Source organism: Ovis canadensis, chromosome 13 (genome assembly GCF_042477335.2).
Source record: "Ovis canadensis isolate MfBH-ARS-UI-01 breed Bighorn chromosome 13, ARS-UI_OviCan_v2, whole genome shotgun sequence".
NCBI lineage: Eukaryota > Metazoa > Chordata > Mammalia > Artiodactyla > Bovidae > Ovis > Ovis canadensis.
The window spans coordinates 31,472,907-31,497,081 of NC_091257.1; the positions used below are offsets into that span (position 1 = coordinate 31,472,907).

General features: G+C 44.8%; 2 protein-coding genes and 2 long non-coding RNA genes across 8 annotated transcripts in view; 3 read left to right on the forward strand and 1 right to left on the reverse strand.

Annotated features, from left to right (window-relative positions):
- Positions 1 to 642: 642 nt before the first annotated feature.
- On the reverse strand, positions 643 to 21,759 carry NUDT5 (nudix hydrolase 5). The gene is made up of 10 exons (XM_069547260.1): positions 21,352 to 21,759; positions 14,642 to 14,746; positions 13,191 to 13,258; positions 7,788 to 7,837; positions 6,382 to 6,489; positions 4,767 to 4,862; positions 4,108 to 4,209; positions 2,660 to 2,668; positions 2,471 to 2,524; positions 643 to 882 (listed from the first exon to the last, which is right to left on the reverse strand). Exons 2-10 carry the CDS (start codon positions 14,699 to 14,701, stop codon positions 773 to 775), a joined length of 657 nt encoding a protein of 218 aa, XP_069403361.1. The 5' UTR covers positions 14,702 to 14,746; positions 21,352 to 21,759; the 3' UTR covers positions 643 to 772.
- Positions 4,597 to 6,096, forward strand: LOC138417350 (uncharacterized). The gene is made up of 2 exons (XR_011248090.1): positions 4,597 to 4,914; positions 5,057 to 6,096. It is a non-coding gene; the product is annotated as an uncharacterized lncRNA (long non-coding RNA).
- On the forward strand, positions 7,856 to 12,649 carry LOC138417349 (uncharacterized). Its single transcript, XR_011248089.1, has 3 exons — positions 7,856 to 8,361; positions 9,983 to 10,378; positions 11,835 to 12,649. It is a non-coding gene; the product is annotated as an uncharacterized lncRNA (long non-coding RNA).
- The window catches only part of CDC123 (cell division cycle 123), a 46,372-nt gene continuing 43,747 nt past the window's right edge, over positions 21,551 to 24,175 (forward strand). Inside the window, exon 1 of one of the 5 annotated variants that reach the window (XM_069547256.1) lies at positions 21,551 to 21,970. In XM_069547256.1, the coding sequence (XP_069403357.1) occupies positions 21,897 to 21,970 (74 nt within the window). In that variant the 5' untranslated portion in view covers positions 21,551 to 21,896. The remainder of the gene's footprint in view (positions 21,971 to 24,175) is intronic. The other 4 variants (XM_069547257.1, XM_069547258.1, XM_069547259.1 and 1 more) reach the window with 4 other exon arrangements.

Consider the following 24,175-nt stretch of genomic DNA (forward strand, 5'->3'; position numbering starts at 1 on the left):
CAACCCAGGGATTGAACCTGGGTCTCCGGCATTGCAGGCAGAGTCTTTACCATCTGAGCCACCAAGACAATGCCCCCAATCATGTAAATCTAGGGATCCTAGGGATATGGTTTTTAGAAACTAAGTACTTTTTGAGGTGAGGATAAGAAATGAGATTCTAAAGTATACACACATGCTTGAGTAGGGCCCTGCATTTTCATTAATGAATCGACCATTTTTCACTATATAAGAGCTGGTCAACTGCCAGCAGGTAGGTGGTTTCCAAGTGGAAACATCACAAATGTTATTCCTATCTCCTCTGCTATGCAGATTAATTCCATATAGTAGATAATTCAGTCAGGAGAGGCCAAGAAAGTACCTATACAGATGTGGCTTAAAAAAAAAAACCTGACACCTTATATGGTTACTTGCATACATAGTTTTTAGTAGGGACTGGGAAGAAATGACCTAATTTGGATATTCAGGGCTATTTCCTATGTATCTCCTGGATTAGATTAGAAAAGCAATACCTGAGGTTTCTTTTTTTTTAAAGCTGGATTTAACATACCAGCATTCTGTATTCTTCTCTGTTAATATGAACTGGAATCTAGCATTTAAATGATGGCTACAGCTTACCTGTAATTACAATTCCATACCACCACATGCATTCTGTGTTGTTTTATTTTAAGAAAAAGCTAATTTCAAATCTCCATTACAACTAAGCTGATTATGAAGTCTCAGTGAAGGAGGCCTGGTGTCCTGTTTACAAAAGGACGGCTACTGTCCTTCGGCCTTAAAACTTCAGGAAGGGCACCTCAAACGGCTTCGTGTTTGCGTGTTTCAATGCCAGAGCGTAGGAATAGACTCTGGCGTCCACCATCAGATGTTCTTCAGCTATCAGAGCTAGAGGAGGTGAAGAGCATAAGTCAGATAACCAAGTTGAAAATGGATAATAATACCCCTTACCAGTCAGCCAGCGTTCACTGAGCAGTCACTGTGCCGTTCCTGTGCTAGGTGCTGGTGGTAACGGTGATGAACAAGACACTTTCTGCCTTCAGGGATCTTACTCTAGCGGAAGAATACAGCATAAAGCAGGATTATGTCTCCAGCATGAGACAAGAACAAGGAAGAGTTGGAACAAGAAAAAAGAAGAGCACATAAGCCAGGTGATGATTTTAATGTGAAAACAGCGAAGGTTTTAAGTTTACAGATCCATCCATCACCTTGTGGATGGCTCACTGCAGGGTTCTGCTGCTTTAAACCACCCAGCGATGATGACTCACGCCTCCTCTCCACTGTCAGGGACACACGTGTTCCACGTGAAGGTGAAGCTGTGTATTCAGAGGGACTGGAGTGAGGTCTCAGAATCAGACCTCAAGGGGCTTTCATGAGGACTTCTGTTTTACTCAGATGGCAATCTGCCCCTTGTTTCCCAGCCACTTGCTCAGCAACAAGCTCAGCGACCGTCTGACCCTCAAAGACAGGGTTCCGTCTTGCTCATCTGTGCCAGCTGGGGGTGGGGTGGGGGTGGAGGAATGCTGAAAACTATCCTCATAGCAAACTGAGCTCCAAAGGCCTTCTTGCCCACTTTCCAAAAGTAACTTGTTGAATATGAATAAAGAATGATTACTATATTGTGATGCTAGTAAAGCTGGCTAGTAAAGGGGCTTTCTTTGCCCCTCCCACTTCTATATCTACAGATTCCTCTCCACCATCCTCAATATTCCACCCCTACAAGGCTGGAAGGGAAGTTAGCTGGAAAGAAGAGGAAGGAATTTTTTTAAAGGGATATTATTCTAATATAAAAAAAGAAAACATAATAGACCATAACCTTCCAGCATCTGTGTGGCAACATTATCCCGTTTAGTTTTACTCCTGGCTTCTCAGAGGCAGGGGCTGTCTTTATGTTCCCATTTAATGAGAAAAGCTAAGGGACTTGTTCCAAGTTGTAACTAATACACAGTCAGCTGAGCCTCAACCCAGTCTGACCTGTGGGCCTCAGAGCTGTGCTGCCCGTGATGGTGGCCATGACTCTGACTTGACGTGGAATGTTTTGTTATTTTCAAATGCTCTGCGACCCGGAAAGGAGACCTCACAGGTCACCTGCAGTTTTATAACAGTTTCTAGGTATTTCATGAGGAAGAACAAGGGAACAATTACGTTTAGTACCCCATTTGTTGGGGTTGCTGCTAAGTCGCTTCAGTCGTGTCTGACTCTGTGCGACCCCACAGACGGCAGCCCACCAGGCTCCCCTGTCCCTGGGATTCTCCAGGCAAGAACACTGGAGTGGGTTGCCATTTCCTTTTCCAATGCGTGAAAGTGAAAAGTGAAGTCGCTCAGTCGTGTCCTACTCTTTGCGACCCCATGGACTGCAGCCCACCAGGGGATTTTCCAGGCAAAAGTACTGGAGTGGGGTGCCATCACCTTCTCCTTTGTTGGGGTTAGGGATGGGAAAAACAGAGAAAGTCAGGTGATAATCAAGAGTGCTTACCCTCAAGTCTATTCAGCAGGTCATTCTTTGGTAAGGAAATTACTTCCACAAATTCTAAACAAACAAAGTACAAGTGAAAACAGAGCCAGACACCAGGTGAGCCCACCCGAGCAACTCACGATGATGCCTCAGCCACTCCCACCACAACACGCGGCGCACAAGGTCAGCCCCCGGGGTGTGACGACGTACCTCCGTCTCCTGAAAACACACAGTAGAGGACATTTCAGCAAGGCCGAGAGTGGTCAAACACTGCATGGCTTTTGTGCAAGACATGACAGGGCTACAAGCGTTCAACAGAAACCTGGCTCTCTACTAATTTCATTTATAAACATGGTTAAAAGAAAAAAATCCCAACAGTACAATGTTATTCTTCTCCAAATCAAATGTTTTAATAGCCAAGTTTAAAGCATATTCTGTGAGATATATATACACATTTGTATATGTATTTTTAAACTGTTAAAACATATATAACATAAAACTTACCAATTTGACCATTTTTGAAGGTACCAATTCAGTGGCATTGAACACACTCACATTGCTGTGCAATCATGAGAACATTTTCATCATCCAGTAAAGAAAGGTGGTGCCCACCGAATAAGAATTCCCCATCCCCCACTCCTCGGTGACCTCGATTCCACCTTCTGTCTCTATGAAATAGGTAGGTATCATAATATACAGGTATCTCCTATCAGTGGGATTACACAATATTTGCCCTCCTGTGTCCAGCTTAATTTCACTGAGCACAATGCTTTCAAGCTTCATGTATCAGCCTGCTTCACTGCCGTCTGGCTGAATAATATTCCACTGTTAGAATGGGCCACGTTTTGTTTACCCCTCTGTTAATGGACACTTGGGTTGTTTCCACCTTTTGGGTATTGTGAGTGATGCTGAATCACATATCTATTGGAGCCCCTGCTTGTGATTCTTCTGGGGATTCACCTAGGGGTGGAATTGCTGGGCCACAGGCTAATTCCATGTGTAACTCTCTGAGGAACTGCCAAACTCTTCCTCAGCATGTTAATCTGCTGGTTTGAAAATTGAGCACTTCAAATTAGCTGCGATGGGAATCTGGCAACACTGAGGAACTGAAAGGGCTGGGAAGTGGAAGACCTCCACTCTGACACATGAAGTATGGTGCAGTCTGTATCATCACCACCCTCCACGGGGCTGGGACAGCACATGGAAATGAGAGGCATTATGGCCTCTGAATCCAAGCCTGCTGAGAAACATGGGGCAAAGAATTTCCCCAAAGCGTCACTAAACATGGAACTCAATAAGGAATAGGTAATATGGTGCTGTGCCATAGCATTTCTCCATTCTTACAGTATAGCTGGGAGACAGAAATCAGAGTGATGCTGAAAATTTTCACGGTCTACTGTTTAAGGTCCGTAGCTCTTAAGTGGGAATAAACACCATATAGAAAACATGAAATACATAATTTAACATTTTATATAAAGCATAAAAATCAAGGACATGCTGTGAGAAAAGTGTTAAATACACAAGATTAGAAAAATAGCCATGTGTGCTGACGAAGCATCTGTGAAAAGACCATTATTCTGTTAATAAAAGTCAAACTAGTAGTATGTTAAGATATCAGTACAGCACAACCACTGCCAACGCAGCCAGTCCACACGTACCTGGCTTTGGCTTAGGCCTTACATTTTCAGCGTCATCTCCGTTGATAGTGACGGTCACAATGTGTGCGGTACAGTTTGACAAGCCCGGATCCATGCACACAGCTGGGGAGAGAGGCAGCGGGTCACCTTTCCGGACTCTAGTGAGATGTCATTCATCACTGAACTGTCTGGAGGAAGAGTCAGCTTGTGACTCATCGTTAACATGGAAGTCACACAAGAGAACTAGTTTCTCCTATTTGCTTAGTACACACGCTGCTGTCAGGCTGCAAACCATGTGTGTAATCAGTACTCATTTTCCCCTGAGTTCTGAGGAAGTTTGATAAGTCTGAGGAGTTAGAGATAAAATCCTTTCACCACATCAAGAAAGTCCCTCACTAACAAGCGTGGCATGTGGGTGAGACAAGTAATAAAGCTTAGAATGTGGAAACCCTGAAAGGCACCCTAATTTTTCTCCAATTTCCAGTCTTTTTTTTTTTCAGCTGTGCTCTCATGGTGGGGATGGGGAAGCAATTCACTTACAGATGACTAGCCTTCACCTAGGCTGTCTGCAGGGAATTAGAAACCATCTGAATTTCCAACATAAAGAACAGCCAAAGAATCAATCCTTTCACACCCAGAACAATCGATCATTTGGCTGGTTTTGTGGCAGTAGCACGAACCTGGAGAACATTCAGCAATATCGCCCTTGTAGCCAGTTTCTTCCTCGAGCTCTCGAAGAGCAGCTGCTTCCGGGCTTTCGTTGTCATCGATGAGACCTGCAAGTCCCAGGCACGTGAGAGGCGGGACAGGGAACCCCCTGCTGCTGAGGTACGTGCCAAGAACCAAGAGGTCTGGGAAAAGTGGGCGTGCAGATAAAACTGCCTCAGGTTCTGATCCATTATAGAAAAACTAAAGGAAAGGCAGAAGAATACTCTGGGCAGATTTAGTAAGTTCTGCTTCTTGTGTTTAGCCCTAGAGGCTTCCGTGAGCACCTCAGCATCAACGCTGCGGTACAGCATGACCTCCTGCGCCGGCGGACTCAGCTAGGTGCGGCCGGCGCGGGTTCTGGACGAGTCACATGACCACAGCGCAGGCATGGGGACAGTGTTACCCATCTTGCTTTCCTCCCTCAGAGCCACATGGAGGCCCTGTAGGGAATCACCAGTTGTAAATGTCTCCTGGGCAGGAGAAGATGGGAAAGGAGGGAAGCAAAGGCCAGGGGTTGGCGTGCGGGAAGATGCAGGTACCACTAGTTCACTAAGGACGGCAGCGGCACAGCAAGCCCTTTTTTCTGAAAGGAATTCTAAAAATGCCAAGAAAAAGTGAACACGGGTTAGTCAGTTCCTTTTCTCTTTTTTAAACTGAAATGGCGCATCTGTTCTGTTTTTGGCTGCACTGGGCCTTCACTGCAGCACTCGGGCTCTCTACCTGCAGCAGTTGGGGGCTACCCCAGCTGTGGGGCGGGGGCTTTTCCTGCTGCAGCTCCCAGGTTCTAGGGCGCAGACTTCAGACGAGCTGGCGCACGGGCTTAGCTGCTCCACAGCTCGTGGGATCCTCCTGGACCAGGGCCTAAACCCCTGTCCCCTGCACCGGCAGGTGGATTCTTAACCAGTGGGCCACCAGGGAAAGTCCCTCAATTACTTTTAAAGTTATTTCTTCAGTGAAATGGCAAGGAAGCGAGAAAGAAAATAAACCTGTTACTTAATGTGTTATTATGAGATGCACTGCAAATATAGAACTTAAACCACTAACAAGAAACGAGACCTCATCTCTTCAGACGGAAACAACCCAATGAAGCCCTAGAATATGTAATGCATTCAATTTTAGATACATTCTCTTAACAACTGAAAAAATACTCGAGGTGAAATTAAGACAGTTTCCTTGGCCTGCTTAGGTATGGGAGGATCACGGTATCTTTTCCATTCAGTTTTTGAAGAGCTGGGCGTAGTTACTGCGTAAATTTGCCAGAGGCAGATTGCGGGTGATGGAAAATGAAATACTTTTGACAAATTAAGGAAAAGCAATGACTCAAAAGAGGCTAGAAAGAATGAGAAAGTATGCTGCTACAAGGAGGGCAGGTGGCCTGGAAAAGTGAGCTGTGACACCTCCATGGATTTGCAGATCACTGGGGTGTGGCCTGGAGGCACTTCAGTGCATGAGTGGTTTCGTTTTACTTGAAACCACATGGACAGATGAAAAGCTGTTAAATATTTAAACACCACTGTCCTCAGGCTCTGCCTGGGCTTAGTCCCACTGTCCCCCAGGGGCGATTCTCTGCCCAGTGTTGTTACTCACCTGCGGGGAATTCTAGGCAGTAGCCCCCCATTGGGGGTCGGAACTGCTTCACCAGAATGATGCATTCGTAGTGAAGGGTTCTCTGCAACACAGGGATGATTGCCACACCTGCCAGCAGGAAATAAAACCAGGGAAACCCCAGTGGAAGGTCAGCAACGCCAGTGACTTTTGTTTAGAGCAGTCTAACTGAAAGCCCACCTTTTAAGAAACACTGCAGCTAAAGTCTTTCTTGTATTTGCTGTTAGTAATAGGAAGTTAATTTAAGCTATAATACTGGCAGTTAACTTTGGAAGTTATTCTCATTAAGAAAAACAAGGAAAAAAGAATGACACTTCCATGTTGTTTTTCTTTTTTATAAAATAAAACTTTATTTTATAAAATAAAAGATTTTTATTGTCATGATTTCTTTAAAATAAAATCACAACTAGAAGTAAACATTTAGCCCAGGGTCCAAGACAAAATTTCAGTCTCCATGAACCTCTGTGGAGACCATTTCTCACCTAGCTGCAGCCAGGCGGCCACTGAAGTTATGTTGATCTGTGCTCTTAGATTTCCTTTAAGCAATAAAGAGAGTAAGTTCCATTGTTCATGGTATATGCCAGCTACACTGAGCTTTATTGTTTTAGGATAAAAGAAAGGCCTTTTCTCCCAAGTTATTTGGCCTTCACACCAAACCAAACCCAAAGGCCACTGGATTCTGGAAAACACAACTGCTCAGGAGGACCATTCAGCTCCTCTCACTTTCCCAGCAGGAAAACACAGCAGCTGCAGCAGCTACTCTGTCTGCTTCCAGGAAAATCAGAACACAGAACAAAGTGGAAAAATAAAAGGGAAAAATGAGAAAGACCTATTGCCCAACTTCCCCTAGACCAGAGGTGGTTTTCAGGACTGTTTCTGGGATATTTGTAGCCAAAGCATTCATGCCTAGAAGGGAAGGTGGACTGAAAGAATAGTCTTTCCCTAACTCATTGCCTCATTTCCTCAAAGCAAGTGGTCACTACTATAAAGCACATAGCAGTGCCAAGTAAGATTTCCAAACTAAAGGCTCTCACCTAGATGCTCTGTCCAGAACACAAGGGGATTTCTAGACGTTGTAACACATCTAGACACAGTGTGTGGTTTCAAATTACACTGACTTATGTTTGGCTCTGAGTAGGATTACATCTTCCCTTCAGAAACACTGTTCTGAGCCTATGTAACAGGAAACAGAAGTCACTTATAAAGAAAGCTCGATTTAGTTATACAGTGTTACAAACAGAACACCAGAGTTAAGGATGAAAGATCATATGTGAAGACAACCCTGCTTTTACGTCATGGTTATAGTAAGAAGCCATCCTACCCCCAGCGCCCACACTCATGTGTTGGGACTTGCTTTGGGGAAAGTTCTAACAGGTCTGCACTCATACCGTCAGCCGACTGGCCTTTCCTCGTTGTCCGCTTCACGGTCTCCCAAGTTCTGTTCGGGCAGAAAAGAAAAGTCGAAGCCATTAATGCTGAAGAGGAGACTGTTCTTAGGTCTTGTGTGTGTGTAACCGACCTTACAAGTTCGAAGCATGCACATGTGCTGAGGATAATGGCCAAGAACACCACGCAGTAAAGAGCGGTATTGAAAAAAGAGCCAAATGTGCTTTCCCACAGCTTCAAAAATTACCGAGGAAATCCACCGCTGACCACATCTAACCCTCTGCCTCTGAATGGAGGGCCTGCTCATCACTTGAGCTGCCTTTCCAATCAGCTCGCGTCATTTACTTGAAACACTTCAGTTTGGATCACGGATCTGTGGTGAGTAGCACAGCTGGTGATCAAGCTTTGAAGGCCACGAAGCAGTCAGTGCCAATCCCGCCCCTGTGCAAATTCCAAAGGACACTCTGCGTCATGCGAACCACTGAGACAGTTATGTACAAGGGAGATTTTAATACCAGCGACCCTGAACACTCAATTTAAGAAATTTACTATTTACTGAGGAATTAATCCTCTTAGGTAAGTGTTCTGCTTTGCATCTGTGAGATACCATCTAAGAGGAAAACGTTCCCCAGAAGAACAAGTGGGGTAAGGGGTTCCTGGTCCCCTCTTAGGGTCTTATTCCTGACCAGCTATTTGTCTCAGGGAACCTGGTACTGACAACCCTGTTACTGGCACAATCCTGCTGGTTAAAGGGGGTTGGGGAACTTCTTCCTCACTCTCAAGCCTTCAATAGAGAAAAGCAGCAGTTAGAGATGGGGGTAAGGAAGCAAACAATTCTGGATTTAAAAGGAGGAAGACCTCTGAGTAGGCCCAGGGGGAGAAAGGCGTCCACACCTGATGTCGGTCCCCCTACAGCGAGAGTGAGTATAAGAGCTGCTCCTCAGAGTAACCCTCATACCTTTCATCCGGTTGTCCTTAAGGTGTGGACCTTGCCACATTTCTATGAAAAAATGTCAGATATTTAATCCAGTTTAAAAAAAAAAAACTTCCTGTAAATTAGATCTTTTAGTATCGTACCCAAGTTCTAAAGGGCAAATATGTCAAAATGAACGGGTGACAATCAACAGGACCACCATGACAACTCACTGCTGCCAACATTCCTGTTAGTAGCAAGAAGCCAGCCAACAAGCCGTTCTGATCAGTCAGTGATACAGATCGCAAGAGACAGAACACCTGTTGGCCCAGTCCTCTCTTGGTCTCTTAGGGTTAGTCCTAAAGACTGAAGAAGATAGCTGGGAGAAGCACTGAAGGTCCCATCCCAAACACTAGGAACAAGGGAAGCAGAGAGAGGAGCGTCATTATAGTGGTTAAGATGAGGTAAACAAGCAGTACGGAGCCACAAAATAGATATGTATTTATTAGAAATCCTAGAACAAGAGCGGAGAAGGCGATGGCACCCCACTCCAGTGCTCTTGCCTGGAAAATCCCACGGACAGAGGAGCTTGGTAGGCTGCAGTCCATGGGGTTCCGAAGAGTCGGACATGACTAGGCGACTTCACTTTCACTTTTTTTTTTCATGCACTGGAGAAGGCAATGGCAACCCACTCCATTGTTCTTGCCTGGAGAATCCCAGAGACGGGGGAGCCTGGTGGGCTGCTGTTTATGGGGTCACACAGAGTCGGGCACGACTGAAGCGACTTAGCAGCAGTACAAGAATGTCCCTGAGAGCTCCAGTCATCTCAGAGGGACTCGGAGAGGAGAGCTGTCCACCTAATTGAGTTAGAAACTCCGTGTCTCCACTTGGTCACTAGGTGACCCCCCAGTCGCGACCTCTTGGTGACTGTTTTCTCACCTGTAAAGCCAGGGAACTGAGAGTGCGTTGTCTTAACAGTCTCTGGTAGCTTTAGAATTCTGATTCTGGTTGACTTGTTGCTGAGTCGCTAGGTTGTATCCGACTCTTCTGTGACCCCATGGACTGTAGCCTGCTAGGCTCCTCTGTCCATGGGATTCTCTAGGCAGGAACACTAGAGTCGATTGCTGTTTCCTTCTCTGGGGGATCTTCTTGACCCTGGAATCAAACCCACGTCTCCTGCACTGGCAGGCAGATTCTTTACCAAAGCACCTGGGAAGCCCTCCAGTTGAGTTACTGTTTTTAATATTTGTTATAGGAAAGCCTGTTTCATTTTCTTCCCTCTAGGCAACCAACTCCAAGAGGTAGGCCGGACACCAAAAAGTGAGCTCAGCTGTGTCCTGAATGCCGAAAAAGAGGCATAAAATCAACATCTCTCCCCAGATCAATTCCATACCCTCGTCCATGAAAGAGTGGGACAAAGAATTCTCTAGCTGAAGTTTTATTTTGTACATGCAGTATTTTATAAATGTATAAATCATAGTCTGCCTTAAGCGCTCTGAAGCCTGACAATCAGGTATGAGATGTTAATGTCTCACACGAGAGCTTCTGGAGGCCACAGGGAGCCCTGTGCATGGACGGATGGGAGGAATGTGGTGTCAATAGGCTCACGGTGTGGAGTCTGGAGACCCCAGAGCCCACACCCCCTGCTGAAGGACAGTCTCCAGAGGTTGAGACCAAATTGTGAGTACTTGGAAATGGGTCCCACGTGATTCTGAAGCACATCCCTGATGAAGTGAGGATGGGGAGCAGGTGCAGAGCCGGCGGGGGGGGGGGGGGGGGGGGGGGTGACGATCAACACGTACCCTTCACACTGGCCAGTGTCAAGGGCTCTATTTTGTGCCATAAGCTTAACTCAACAAGAAAGAGAACCAAGCTGATCCAGGCAGGCTGGGCTCTGAGCTCTGGCTGCGTTTTCACAAGTGTAAATGCACCTGTCATGTCCCTGAGGCCTGGACCTCGCGGCATCCCTGGCCTAGTCCTGCACAGCCGGCTCACTGCTCTGTGGATGAGGCGAGCTGTGACCAGCTTTCTCACCTTGGGTTGGACCGTGCTATGGACATCTTAATGTTCCCCACAGCTCTCCAACACTGGACCTTGTTACTATTCTTTGCTACTTTAGTACATATAGCTAAAAGTTATTAAAACCACCAGCAAGTCCACGTACTTTAACACTTGCTGGGAGCCAGCATGGGGAATCCCGCCCGTGGCAAAGGTCATGAGGAAAAGGGCCTGACAAACGCAAAGGCAGGATCAGGCCTCAGGGGTCCCCCTGGATTTTCTGGGGTATCTACCCCCCAAACCAGAGTCTGCCTGCTTTGCTGTGTTATGCTTCCCACCTACTCTTCTTACATTACAGGGGGGCTGTCCCTCCACCACCTTTTTCTGGAAAAAGTTAATTTAGAGCTTTTAGATAGTAAGTCTCCTGGGCATAATGAAGAGTGTTTGAATTCAAACCCCCCCCCCCCCATGGCTTTCTAGCCTGCTTGACGGGTTTGTCCAGACTCTTACAGCTGCACATGTGATTGTTTGCGGCCTCCTGACCGCTAGAGGCACAGGAAGCTTAAAACATCCTAGGAATGCAGGGGCTTCCGAGGAGTCAAAATCATTAGAATAGAACTGATTAAGGGTTTCATTGTTGAGCCAATACTTGCGGCCAAGTTTTTGTATCTTTTATTTGTAGATATAGTTGGTATGTAGAAAAAAACAGGTAGTAGCCCTGGCATTAGCAACATTAGATCTTTAAGTACTTTCTTTGTTATAACCCACTGCACCTTTGTTCTACAGGAATGTAACTTTATTTAGTACTTTGAGGGTGATGTAGAGTAAAGAAAAAACACTTCAAGGGAAAATGAGTTTTCTGGTTGATAAGACATCTAGGAAAAGAGCCATAAAAATGTTAACAGGCCCCCTGGCCAGAAGATGATGTAAAACCACCTGAGACCTTTTGTATACGGGAAGATATGCAAAAAGAAAGCCTGGTCTCAATAAAGGTCAGGGCTGCTGCCCCTGCCTAACTCTGCATATTCCATTATTTCTTTATGTACAATTTGGGGTATATAAGCTGCTTTTGAAAATAAAGTTGTGGGTCTGGCACCAATGCTTGGCTCTCCCATGTCATTCTTTTCTCCCTTTTCAGGCTGAATTCCCATCTGGAACACAGAGGCTCTCCGTGTCTACTCATTTGCCCTGGCTTCTAAGACCCACGCGAGAGGGAGCCCAAGGCGGGGCACCCTCCGCTATTCAAGCGGGTGCCGGTGGCCTACGTATACAGTGCAAGCCCCTTGTCTTGGAGCTTCATTGGTCTCCTGTGTAAACCAAGGAATACAGCCTCTTTTCCTCTTTTCTCCTCTATTTTCTCTCCTCACTCTCACTACACTATTCTTCCCTAATCTCTCTATATCTCTAAATAAGTAAATCTCTCCTCGCTGACTCCGTGCCCACTTCGAATTACCCTGGATCCACCGGGGCTGGACCCTGGCAAACACTGATGAGAGATGTATTTATTACCTTACGAAGAAATTCTGTATTTTTATTTGATCACTTAGAAAACAGTTTTAAATTAATGAATTTATATCATATAATCTGGATACTAAATTAAGCAAAGTTTTCCTACTTTCTCATTCTCCTTTTTCTATTTCACTAAGTAAATGTTTATTTTAACACATTTTTCTCGATAGATATTAAAAAAAATACTGAATAGGAAAGTTGGAAAAAAACCAGTCACATAGCTGCCATTAATATTTTGCTACAGTTTTCTTTCTAACCTTTTCTTACAAATTATTTGGCAGAGTTTAAAAAGCATTAAAAAAAGCATATATCCAATTTCCTATTTTCTTATCAGCTTATGAACTTTTCTCATACTACCAGGTTGTCTTCATGATATGCTCTGGAGATGGCTGTACAGTTTTTAACCAAGTAAATACACTGTAATAATCATTTTTCTCTTTTTAAGATGTTTAGATGTTATTTTTAAGATGTTCAATTTGTCCTTTAAAATAATTATGATGGAAATTTTTTCATGCACAGATCTGACTACAAATAATTTTCTTAGCACAGTATCAAGACACTACAGGGGCCAGACTCTAGGAACTCCCTCTCCACTCCCACATTTCTTTATGGCAATTGGTATTTGCTTTACAAAACTTTCCCCCCTCAACTTACCTTTCCACGAACAAGTATAAGCCTGCACATTTTATCCCAAACCCAGCAGTGTTTTCTCTTACATTCTAATTGAGAAATGAAAAAACTGGTTTAAGAGAAGGAAATAACCCGTACTGTTATTATTCTGCTGCTTTATCAGCTGAAATTAGGCTTGGCCCAAAAGTTTTAGGTTCACCCTAATCTACCTGAGAATGGTATTAAAACAGCTCAACTAGATTCTTTAAGACAGAGCTTACAGTGAGGAAAAGATCAACGTTTATGCCAAACACTAAATAGAGACCCCAAGAGCCCAAATCCTAAGCATTTTACAAAAAGAAAAAAATTAGTTTACCTTGTTTTACCAGTAGGATCTCTGTAAGTTGTTTTTTCAAGTTTGACCCATTTTCCTTCTGAAATTAACTAAAAGGAAATCAGACAGTAAGTTGGGAAACTTTCAAACTGAGCTGTTTTAAATTTTTTTACCCTTTCAAATTTTTTGTGGCTCTCAATGATGATGTTTCTCCCCTCAAAATCTGTGTCCAAGTTTTCAGTTCAAAGTAGTAAAAGCTGTTTTTCTGATGATGGACCCGCTGTTCTGTGGAATTTTGGAGGTAGGGCTGAGAACTGCAAAGAGAACTCACGAATTCTGGGGTAGGGGCAGGTCTGAGGAGGAAGGGGTTTTCTGGGATGCTCCTAACCTTCTCTCCTCCAACCTGGGCCCAGTTACACAGGTGTGCTTCAGGGTGTGAAACTCAGTGGCATCTGACTGCCAATGACTACACAGCAAGCCGACTCCAGGGACACCATGGCCAACAAGCACATCCCCCATAGTGACAAGGGTGCACCAGCCAGCCGGAAGGGCACCCAGCATCATTCCACTGAGACACCGAGGAGGCTAGGCGGCCAGGGCTGCCTCACCTACAGACCACACTGAGCGAGCGCAAAGGCTCCCTGTGGACATGAAGCAAGTGGCCTTTGCCTAAGTATTCTATCTTTCACTTGTCGCCAGCAGCAACCTAATGATTATTCAGCAGATCTGTTCACAGACAACACAGAAACACTTTTAAATCAAAAAGAATTCCAGAAAGGTGTCAAGCTCAGAGTTTCAAAGATGAAGGATTTAAAGTTTGTCCTCTGCAATGGTTCTTGCAGGAAGAGACTTTTTAAAAGATAAACTGGATAACGTGCAAGACACATTCAATACGTTAGTTGTGGAATTTAGACCACAACTAACAACTGGGGTTTTTCTTGTCCTTAAGCATGCAAATTGAGGCCACAAATAGCTAACCTATGTGATATTTAGGACAAAATGTCTAAGCCTTAAAATTCATCTATGATTTACTCTTCTATCCAGGGAAGCTTTCAATGAAAACTCAATCAACAAGGTCCTACTGTACAGCACAGGTAATTATATACAACATCCTGGGATAAACCATATGAAAAAATATGAAAAAGATGTGTGTGTACATATATATATATTTAACTGAATCACTCTGCCATATAGCAGAAATTCACCCAACACTATAAATCAACTAAATTTAAAAAGATAAGTAAAAATTGAGAGTTTTAAAAATCAACAGTTGAAACCCACTTTAAAAACAGCCTCAATTTCACTAATACATATAATGAAGAGACACCACTGCTACCACACAAGAGCGAAGTGTTCCTGAGTCCTTAAAAGGAGCAGGAAATCTGTTTAAAAACTACCTTAAAGAATTAAAAACAATCATTCGAAACTGCAAATTTCTTTTAAACTCAGCTTGATGTGGCGAAGGGGAAGGGAAGTAAAAAGACAATGTATACCTCCTCTGAAATAACAGACTGTTCGGTATTTCGAGAAGAACCTGCTGTTTCTTGTTCCATTTTCAAACTAGGTGATCTTTACAGTCCACAGGCAAGAACTTCACGCTATAAGAGAATGAAACTGGTTTAGGCTATGTTAGTTTTTCTGAATTACACATATGTCCACAGGTCACTGGTCAAAAAGTATTTACTTAAATGGGGGAAAAACCGGGGTCATCAAAGCTGCGTTCCTCTGCTGAAGGTGGGGGAGAGCTGCCAGCTGCCCCGAGTTGGAGACAGAACAGGAAATGCAAGGCCTCGGGAACAGCCAGGAAAGAACAGAAAGCGGCCCAGTGAGACCAGCCCACAGCCTGCCGTGCCTGAGGTCTTCAGAAGACACTTTCCAAGGAGAAACAGAACAAAGGTTGTTCGTCATGCCCCATGCCCGCCCCTCAACTGCCATCCCTTATCAACCCTTTACAGTGAGACTTTGTATAATATGGGCTGGCTGCTTCTCTTTCCCATTTATCTCTGTGTTAAATGTATATACCTTTTTAATTGAAAACTGCATAGCTCAGTGGCCCATCCAAAGTTTCCACGTGCATCAAAGTCACAGCTGCACAAAAGGAGTTAACCAGAAGCACAATCTGTTAGCAGAGAGCCCCATCCAGGTGGCTGTGGGCTACGACTTCTGTTGTCTTTCTTGCACATCCCCTCAATTTCTGTATCCTGAATGTCTAGAAATCTTTTTTCTACCCCCAAAGTTGATTGATAACCTGGCTGCAGATACAATTACAGGCTGAAAATCATTTTTGGAGACTCTGCTCAGTGTCTTGCTTCTGAGAAGCAAGCTAGCTGCTCAGAAATCTGGAGTCACTGAACTTGGATCCTCTTCGATGTGACCCCGTGTTCCTCCTCTGGAACCCACAGTTGTTGATGTCCAGTGACGCTGATGTCACTTGTAGAGGATTCCAGTGGGTCCTTTCAACCTGGAAACTTCATTCTGTGCTTCCTTTTATTTTTAAGTATTCATTTATTTGACTTTGCTGGGCCTTAGTTGCGGCATGTGGGACCCAGTTCCGTAACCAGGGATGGAACCTGGGCCGCCTGCACTGGGAGCATGGAGCCTTAACCACCAGACCACCAGGAACTTCGCCATTCTGTGCTTCCTTAGCTGAGTACTTCACTGATAATCTCCTCTCTGTTTTCTCTGTTCTCTCTTTCAGGAAATAATACTTAGCTGTTGGACTTCCTGAAATAATCCTGTCTCAGTAACAAAGTAGTAAGCTACATGCATGTTGAGATATTTAGAGACCGTCCCACATATTAATTCTATGAATACAGCAAAAGAAAACAGGCAGCTGTTCCTTTGAAAGTAACCCAGATGGTAATTATTAGGTGAACTTTTAACTGGCATTGATTTAGATCAGACAAACAGCTCACATTATTATAGACAATTAAAGTGGCAGGCTGCCTTGGATGAAAACGTACCACAAGTTAGTTACTACTTGTCTGCACCTGAGTGCTCCACACCCCGAGGAGAGAACTTTATCCACCGAGATTTTTATCTTCTCCATTTCCATTCCCTTCTATTTATAACATATATACCAGAGAAGGAAAGCTTCCCCCCCTTTTAGTTCTGACACTTAACAGAAAGTGACTCTCAGGCAACCAAGCAACTCCATTCAGCGCACAACAAAGTCTGTCTTGAATGGTACAAAACATTTGGATTAAGTCAAAATGTTCACCTCCTTTTAAAGTGACTCTGATCCAAGCTTCTTAAAAGTAGAGAAATGTAGTCCTCAGAGGTACAAGCACCACCAGAAGGGCAGACAGGAAGAACCAGACAAACTAATTTTCTCTGTGGAAAGATTCTCAGTCTGGATCCCCAGCAGACAAAATGGTCAGTGACACATAATTTAGAAAAGCACAGAGGTCCTCCCCTGACCCCCACGTGAGTATCTTCAGGGGCAAAAGGCATCATCTAGTTCCTTCAGATTTACAGGGAACTTCAAGGTATTTGCGTTATCTGCTGAGGCCCCTTATGTTTCTCTTTACAGCTGCCCTCAGATCTGCAGAGACTGTTGATGAGCCAAAAAACTAAAAAAGCCCTATTCTCATCCACTGCTCATCTAACCAAGTTAGCTAGATTCAAGTACAAAATAGTCCCAGCAGCAATCAAAAATCGACCCTTGATCAGCAAATGCTAGGAAAAAAGCTAGAAGCAGTTGTTTCAAATGGATTGTATTTTTAAATGTTTAAGCTAGAATCTGAGAGGTCTAGAAAAACAAAAAAACAAGCTCCTGACATAAATTACAAAAAAAAGAAAGAAAAAAAGTGGCTAATAGGGCTGGGTAATTACCTGGAATGCAATCAGCCCCAAGGGGAAACAGCTATCTGTGGCAATATTGACTGTGTTTAAAAAAAAAGGGGGGGGGGAATTTAAGAGTGGTTCCAGAAAAATACTCTCTACTGCTCGATTCCCAAAATGTCCATGATTATGAAAGCACCTCAAAAATATTACTGAAACAAAAAGAGTATTACTCTCAGCACCATTTCAGTCAGAGCCAGAAGCTGAATGGTGCAGTGTGGGGCTGGTCACCACAAACACAGATTTGCAGAAACCAGTCAGCGTTCCATGCTTGGCTGCACCTCAGGCTCCATCACACAGCCAGAGAGCTTTCCTAAGGGACCTGTGCTATTTTGAGATTTAAAAGTTTAATTCAAATTGTGTCCACTTCATTAGCTAGAACTGAAGGTCATCTACATTTTGCCAGTAGGTGTATGTTATACATAAAAAAAACACAAAAACTTCCTTGTAACATGGACAGAGGAGCCTGGCGGGCTACAGTCCATGGGGTCGCAAGGAGTGGGGTATACAGCTGAGTGATTGGCACACAGTACACCTAATGTTGAGTGTTCTAATTCACATAATATGTTTTCACCTACTCTGGTTAAAGAGGTGACGGTCTATGATGTGCCAGATGTATGATTTTTCCAGGGCACAAAAACTGAGGGAAAATGTCACAGGATTCTTACAACTCCTGTACAGTGGCGGGCAGCAGTGTCAAACTAGCTCTGTGAACCTGGACAGTTCAAAAGTTCAAGTGTATTGCAAGTACAAAGTGACCACGATTCCTGCCCCAGGGGACACTACGCTTGAGCACACAAACAGCCATAAAGGCAATTGCCTGCCAGAAAGATAATGTGATGCCAGGGTGTTTTAAAGGAGGCACAAGTCACATCCACTCGGGAGGCAGGGGAAATAGTAAAAGACTTTTAAAAAAGGTGACTGTTAAAAGGCAGTTTGATACTAAGCTATGATCTAGAGACTAAGAAGGCCGGGAAAGCACTCTGAGAGGAGGGATCCACATGAACAAAAAGCAGAGATACTGACTGGGGGAAGGGTTGAAAATTTACAGCAAGCTCTGTGGCTCTCAACCTTTCCCTCCCCACTTCCTCCCAAAAGAAAGCCAAAAACAATCCCTTGTGTAAGGGATGATGTTAACATTTATAAACACATTTCCAAGGGCTTTGGCTGGACACCCACCCTTTTCCCCACATTTGCTGACAAACAAAGCACTCAACAATCCCAACTGGCACGTCACAGGACTCCTGTTGCTGTGCATGTTCCTCCTGGGGTCGGGAGAGAGAGAAAGGATCACCTTTTCACAACAGGTGGATTACCAAGTTAAGCAAGAGTAAGATTCAAGAAGTCAAACTGAGATTCTCAGAAGCCAGACTGTAGAGTATGCACCCAGGCTCCTCATCATTCAATTATTACCATACCTGAGTCCCTGCAGTTTGCTGAGGTTGCAAAGTGAAACAAAAATCAGAGCAAGAAATCACACACTGGTTAATCTCCCCTAGCTAATAGCTGAATATTGTAAATACCATCTAGACTCAATCAGGCAGTTTTATAAAGAAATCAATAAGGCAACTTGAAAGAAATTAAGTCGGAGATCAATTTTTGCAAAAAATTACTTTGTGTTGATAGATATATCTAAGATTCCATTCTAAGTTCTTTCAGAATAATTACAGAAAAACCACTTGATTTATAGTGAACAAAACATGATTAATGTAGTTACATTTAATATTCTTGGTTATAATTATAAAACTTCAAAATTCTTAGCTTTTTAAAGGATTATATATATGTTGTTGTAGGTCACTAAGTCATACCTGATTCTCTGTGACCTCACGGACTGCAGTACAAGGACGGCTTCCCCATCCTTCACCATCTCCTGGAGTTTGCTCAGATTCATAACCTTTGAGTCAGTGATGCTATCTGACCATCTTATCCTTTGCCGTCCTCTTCTCCCTTGGCCTTCAATCTTTCCTAGCGTCAGGGTCTCTTCTAATGAGTCAGCGCTTCGCATCAGGTGGCCAAAGTATTGAAACTTCAGCATCAGTCCTTCCAATGAATATTCAGGGTTGATCTCCTTGCCATCCAAGGGACCATCAGTACTTTTATACGTATGTATGTGTATATATATATTAGGGAGGGGGGTGGCGCTGCATCGCAGGGCAATCAGGGATTCTGACCAGGGATCCAACGTGTGCGCCCTGCCGTGGAGTCTTAACCTCTGAACCACCAGGGAAGTCCCTGAAAATAACATTTTGATCAGTACTTCTTTTGTACCATCTATGGTAAAATTTTGGAATCCACCTCAGATGGATTTGCTTTAAGTGAGTTCTTTGCTGACAACGATTATCCTTATGAAGAAAACTTCCTGTAGTTATTTTGACCATAAAGGAAAGCCACTGAAAGTATTCTTTCGTTTTTCAGTAGGTGTAGGGGTTGGATGGGCAGGAAAGGAACTAACATTTTACTGAAATTATACTACTTGACGATTTTTGATAATTTATCAGGTGATTTACAATCATTACATTTACTTCTGGTTAAGCAAGAGTGAACTGACTGTACTTACTCTTGGGAAAGTTAATTGGTTATAGTCATATGGCAGTAAGACCAGTGAAGGACCTCCCGTAATAGCCCAGAAAAGAGAGAACACAGGTTTGGACTACAGTGGAGCAATAGTGAGCAAACAGATTAATTCCTTGCAGATAAGACTTTTTGCTTTTCTTACAACAGTTTCTGCAGATGCCAAAGCTAATTCTAAGGAGAGGATCTTAGAGGAAACTGGGAGAAAGGGGTGGCGCAAGTTCAAATGTGGACACACTGAGTTTGAGATGCTGGTAGGATATTCAAGTGGAGAAAACCAGCAGGCGGTTGGAAATACTAACCTACAACACGAGTCATGTTATGGATTCAGAGAAGGAAATGTTTTTTCATTATTTCATTTGGAATTAGTCAATAACCCTCCCCCCATCACTTTGCCTACTTTGCAACTGAACAACAAAGGTGGGTCAGTAAGCAAGTGCAATTTTAAGCAGATATCCAAGATGTGCGCCCTTAGGGAAAGGTGCCTGGGGACAAGGACAAGGTAGGCAACTCTAAGAAGCAAGGTGAAGGTGAAAGTTGCCCAGTCGCGCCTGACTCTTCGTGATTCCATGGACTGTAGTCTGCCAGCCTCCTCTGTCCATAGAATTCTTCAAGCAAGAATACTGGAGTGGTTTGCCATTACCTTCTCCAGGTGATCTTCCCCATCCAGGGCTCAAACCGGAGTCTTATGCATTGGCAGGCAGGTTCTTTACCGTCTGAGTCACCAAGGAAGCGCGTAAGAAGGTTAGGTTTAAAAGGTGTTTCTCAGCACCTCATTAAATTTTTTAAAGTACTCTACATTTTGGTCACCTTCTGATACTTTCTTGCGAAAGGAAAAGAACACAGACGATAAGGTGATAGGGGAGTAAGAGGAGGAAAAATGAATGTTATTACAAATTCGACTAGTATTCCTTACGGTCTTACGAATTCAGCACGGTTTGGGTACGGATACAATCGGGCTGTGTTTTTGCAAGCTGCTACGTTTAAAAGGATGGAATAAATGAACTTGACGCTCAAAAGCGACACCTCACCTCACCTCACCCTTCCTTTCGTCTGTCCTCCAAATTTACCTCCTCTTACAACTTGGACTGCAAGGAGATCCAACCAGTCCATTCTGAAGGATATCAGCCCTGGGATTTCTCTGGAAGGAATGACGCTGAAGCTGAAACTCCAGTACTTTGGCCACCTCATGCGAAGAGTTGACTCATTGGAAAAGACTCCGATGCTGGGAGGGATTGGGGGCAGGAGGAGAAGGGGACGACAGAGGATGAGATGGCTGGATGGCATCACTGACTAGATGGACGTGAGTCTGAGTGAACTCCGGGAGTTGGTGATGGACAGGGAGGCCCGGCGTGCTGCGATTCATGGGGTCGCAAAGAGTCGGACACGACTGAACGACTGAACTGACTGACTGACTGACAACTTGCAAAGTCTGACTCCCTGGATCGCAGAGACGGGGCTCTTTCCCTCTCGTTCATAGCCTTCCCCACGAGCCAAGCGGGGGCCGTGACTCCCTTTGCAGATGCCTCCACCGCGGTACTCACACTAACATCTCACTGTGATGTTTGCAGTTTTCCGGACTCCTAGGAGCCCAGTTCTTCCACCCTAGTCCCTGGTTTGCCTCTGAACTTGCCCCCCTCCCCCCACTCCGCCTCTTTCCGCGCCTGGCGGACGCAAACCGGGTCCATAGCCCGGTACGAGCGCGCGGCTGTCCGCATGCTCCAGGTGTGCTCCCCCGTCTCCCCGCCAGGAACCCCTGCACGTGACTGGCCCGCGCCCAGTTACCTACTCCCTGGCGTGCGGCGAAGGGATGCGGACTCCTTTAGGAAGAGGGAGGAAAGGAGAAAGCACGTGTCGGAGGAAACGAGGCTCAGGAGGTGCAGCTCTACTGCAGGAGTCGCAGCCGCACCTCGCGGCCAAATGAGACGTAGGATGCGCGCTCGGCCCCTCGCGGCACCCGTAGCAGCCCCCGCCGGTGACCTCGCCGCAGAAGATTACCTTCCGGGGCAGAGTCCGCCGCTAGGCGACAAGCGCTGCGTTTCGGGACTTACAACCCTCTTCGGAACTCTTCCAGAATTCCTCTCCCGCGGCCAGCACTTTGTGTGTGTGTGTACACTAAAAGCACGCCCAAGGTTCTTTTTCTCTGCCGCGTGTGTGTAGTACACTAAAAGCACGCCCCAAGTTTCTTTTTCTCCTCTCCTTCCGCCTTGCCTCACAGACCGGAAGTGTCCTTAACCAAACCAGCTCGGCGGGCACTTCCGGGACGGGAGACCAGGGTTCCGGGAAGGTGCAGGGAGGAGAGGGAAAGGCGGCGGCGGCGGCGGCGGCTGGAGAATGAAGAAGGAGCATGTGTTGCACTGTCAGTTCTCCGCGTGGTACCCGCTGTTCCGAAGCCTCACTATCAAGAGGTGAGACGGGAGGTTACGCCGGAGCAGTGGGCAAAAGGGGACTGCAACATTTGGGGCGAATCCCAGCTCCATCAGAAACAAAACAAAAAACTGCAGGCCCGGATGGGAACACCAGGGCCAGATTTCGACTTCCCAGTGGTCTTTTAGAGCCGGGAGAGGAATGAAGTCGATCCGTGTTTGCCGTGCGTCGTGTTGTGCGTCAGGGAGGGTGCTGGACAGGTAGGAGGGCCACGTCGTGGCCCAGTGAAGGTCAGAGGCGGGCTGAGGAGCAGGTGAAGCTAGTTCAGGCTTGGGAGTTCACCATTCCTGCCTTTAGAATTGGCAGTGGAGAAAGGTGATCAGCCAACTGGGTAGTCTGGACTTTGCTGTTGACTGACCCTCCAGTGGGTGGGGCGTGGGGGCTTAATAGCTTTTGGTCCCTGTCAAATGAGAACAGTGAGACGCAGCCTCAAATTCTATTGTCAAGCTCCAGTATGATAGTGTTAGTGGAAAGCCTCAGTAGAGTATACTGATATGAAGAGCCAGCTCCTTGGAAAAAGACCCTGATGCTGGGAAGGAGTGAAGGTAAAAGGAGAAAAGGGCTGCAGAGGATGAGATGGTTCGATAGCATCACTGACTCAATGGCATGAGTTTGAGCAAAGTCCAGGAGACAGTGAAGGACAGGGAGGCCTGGCATGCTGCAGTCCATAGGGTCGCACAGTCAGATACGACTTAGTGATTGAACAACAACAGCAAATGTATTGTTAGGGAAGGAAGCCATCTGGAAGAGGAGTGGAACAGTATTTGTTTTCTAGTTCTCTGGCCCACAACAAGGAATCCATGCCCTGCTTGCAGGGCAAGCAGAGGATTAACTATTTTCATCCTTCACCCGGTCATTCAAGGTAATGTAGGCAAGGCAGCTAGGAGAACATCCCAAAATGTTCAAGAGCAGTTGTGACATCTGGAGTGTGATGCAAGGGTAGTCTTTCCCATGCTAAGGTGAATAGCTCAAAGAACAGCATATCTGTGGGGAGGACTTTCTGTCTTCTGCCCTGTCCCCCTTTGGCCCTAGATTACTACTAATTAGATAGCAACCCTTCCTTCCTTTTTATTTTGGGTGGGGAGTGTGAATACAGAGAGGGAAACTTCAGATCCTGAGTATTTGGAAGAACATAAGGAGGTTATTCATAAGAGAGTTCTTTTCCATCCTGTTATTCATACATGAAATGGGCTCCCATGTTATCCAGGGTGTGATGGAGGTTAGAGCAGCTCGAAGGAAGATAAGCTTTGCATTTGAAGATGGTTGGAGTAGCACTAAAACAAGGAAGAGCTTTAACAGCAGCAGTGGACGTTATCTTCCTACATGATGTACCAATCCTCCATTATCTTGCATAATTGAAATAGGCTTAGGGTCTGAGATGATGCTAGAGTTATTTATGTCATGGTGTGACAGAAGGTACTTTTGTGAACTGGTCAGACATTTTCACACAGAGTTCACTCAGAAGTGTCTTGTATTTTGTGTGCAGACACCTTTTGTCAACTCAAGGAAATTTTTATTTGCTTCAGCAGTGAAGTATAATGGTCAAGAATTGGCCTCTAGGGTCAAGACCATCTGTCTGCCTTGGGAATTTTGGTTCCATCAGCATCTTGTGAAAATGGCTTAATCTCTGTAAGCCCTGTCTGGAAAATTGAGAAAATAATAGGATTGTCATGAGACTTAAATGAGATAAAGCATTAAAAATGCTTGGCACTCTTTTTGACATAAACACACAAAAAGCTGCTTGTTTTTTAATGTGTTTGATTTAACCAGAGCTTAAAATAGTTTTAGTTCACTTAAAATATGTGCCATTCATATGAAGCTGGGAGTGAAAAGTAAACCAAGGAGGGGGATTTTCTTACCAGTTCACAACTGAGCTGTGTTGCCTGAGAGTATTCTGTGTCTTTGCACTGTAACTCTGGTCTACTTAGTTCTGTGTAACGTTACTGGGACGCAACACATGGTATGATGTCCCTCTACGGCCCAGGTCATTCTGGTGGAGTTGAGTTAGGTTTGTCATTGTCATTGTCAACTTTAATGCCAAGAGACCATGGACTCAGCCTTATTATTTGGCGTTTATCAATCATGGTTCAGAAATGATTATGCAGGTAAAAATACAGAATCTTTTTTTTTGACACGTCCTAGAACTTTGACTCAGGACTTCCCTGGTGATTCAGACAATAAAGCAT

What these genes read in the sequence shown, in the direction of transcription:
- NUDT5 (XM_069547260.1), bottom strand. Translation starts at nt 14,701, where the DNA reads ATGGAACAAGAAACAGCAGGTTCTTCTCGAAATACCGAACAGTCTGTT. An exon ending in GATCCTACTGGTAAAACAAG is followed by an intron (nt 7,838 to 13,190) that starts GTAAACTAATTT and finishes CTGCCCGAACAG; the next exon opens with AACTTGGGAGACCGTGAAGC. An exon ending in CCTGCTGAATAGACTTGAGG is followed by an intron (nt 883 to 2,470) that starts GTAAGCACTCTT and finishes CACCTCCTCTAG; the next exon opens with CTCTGATAGCTGAAGAACAT.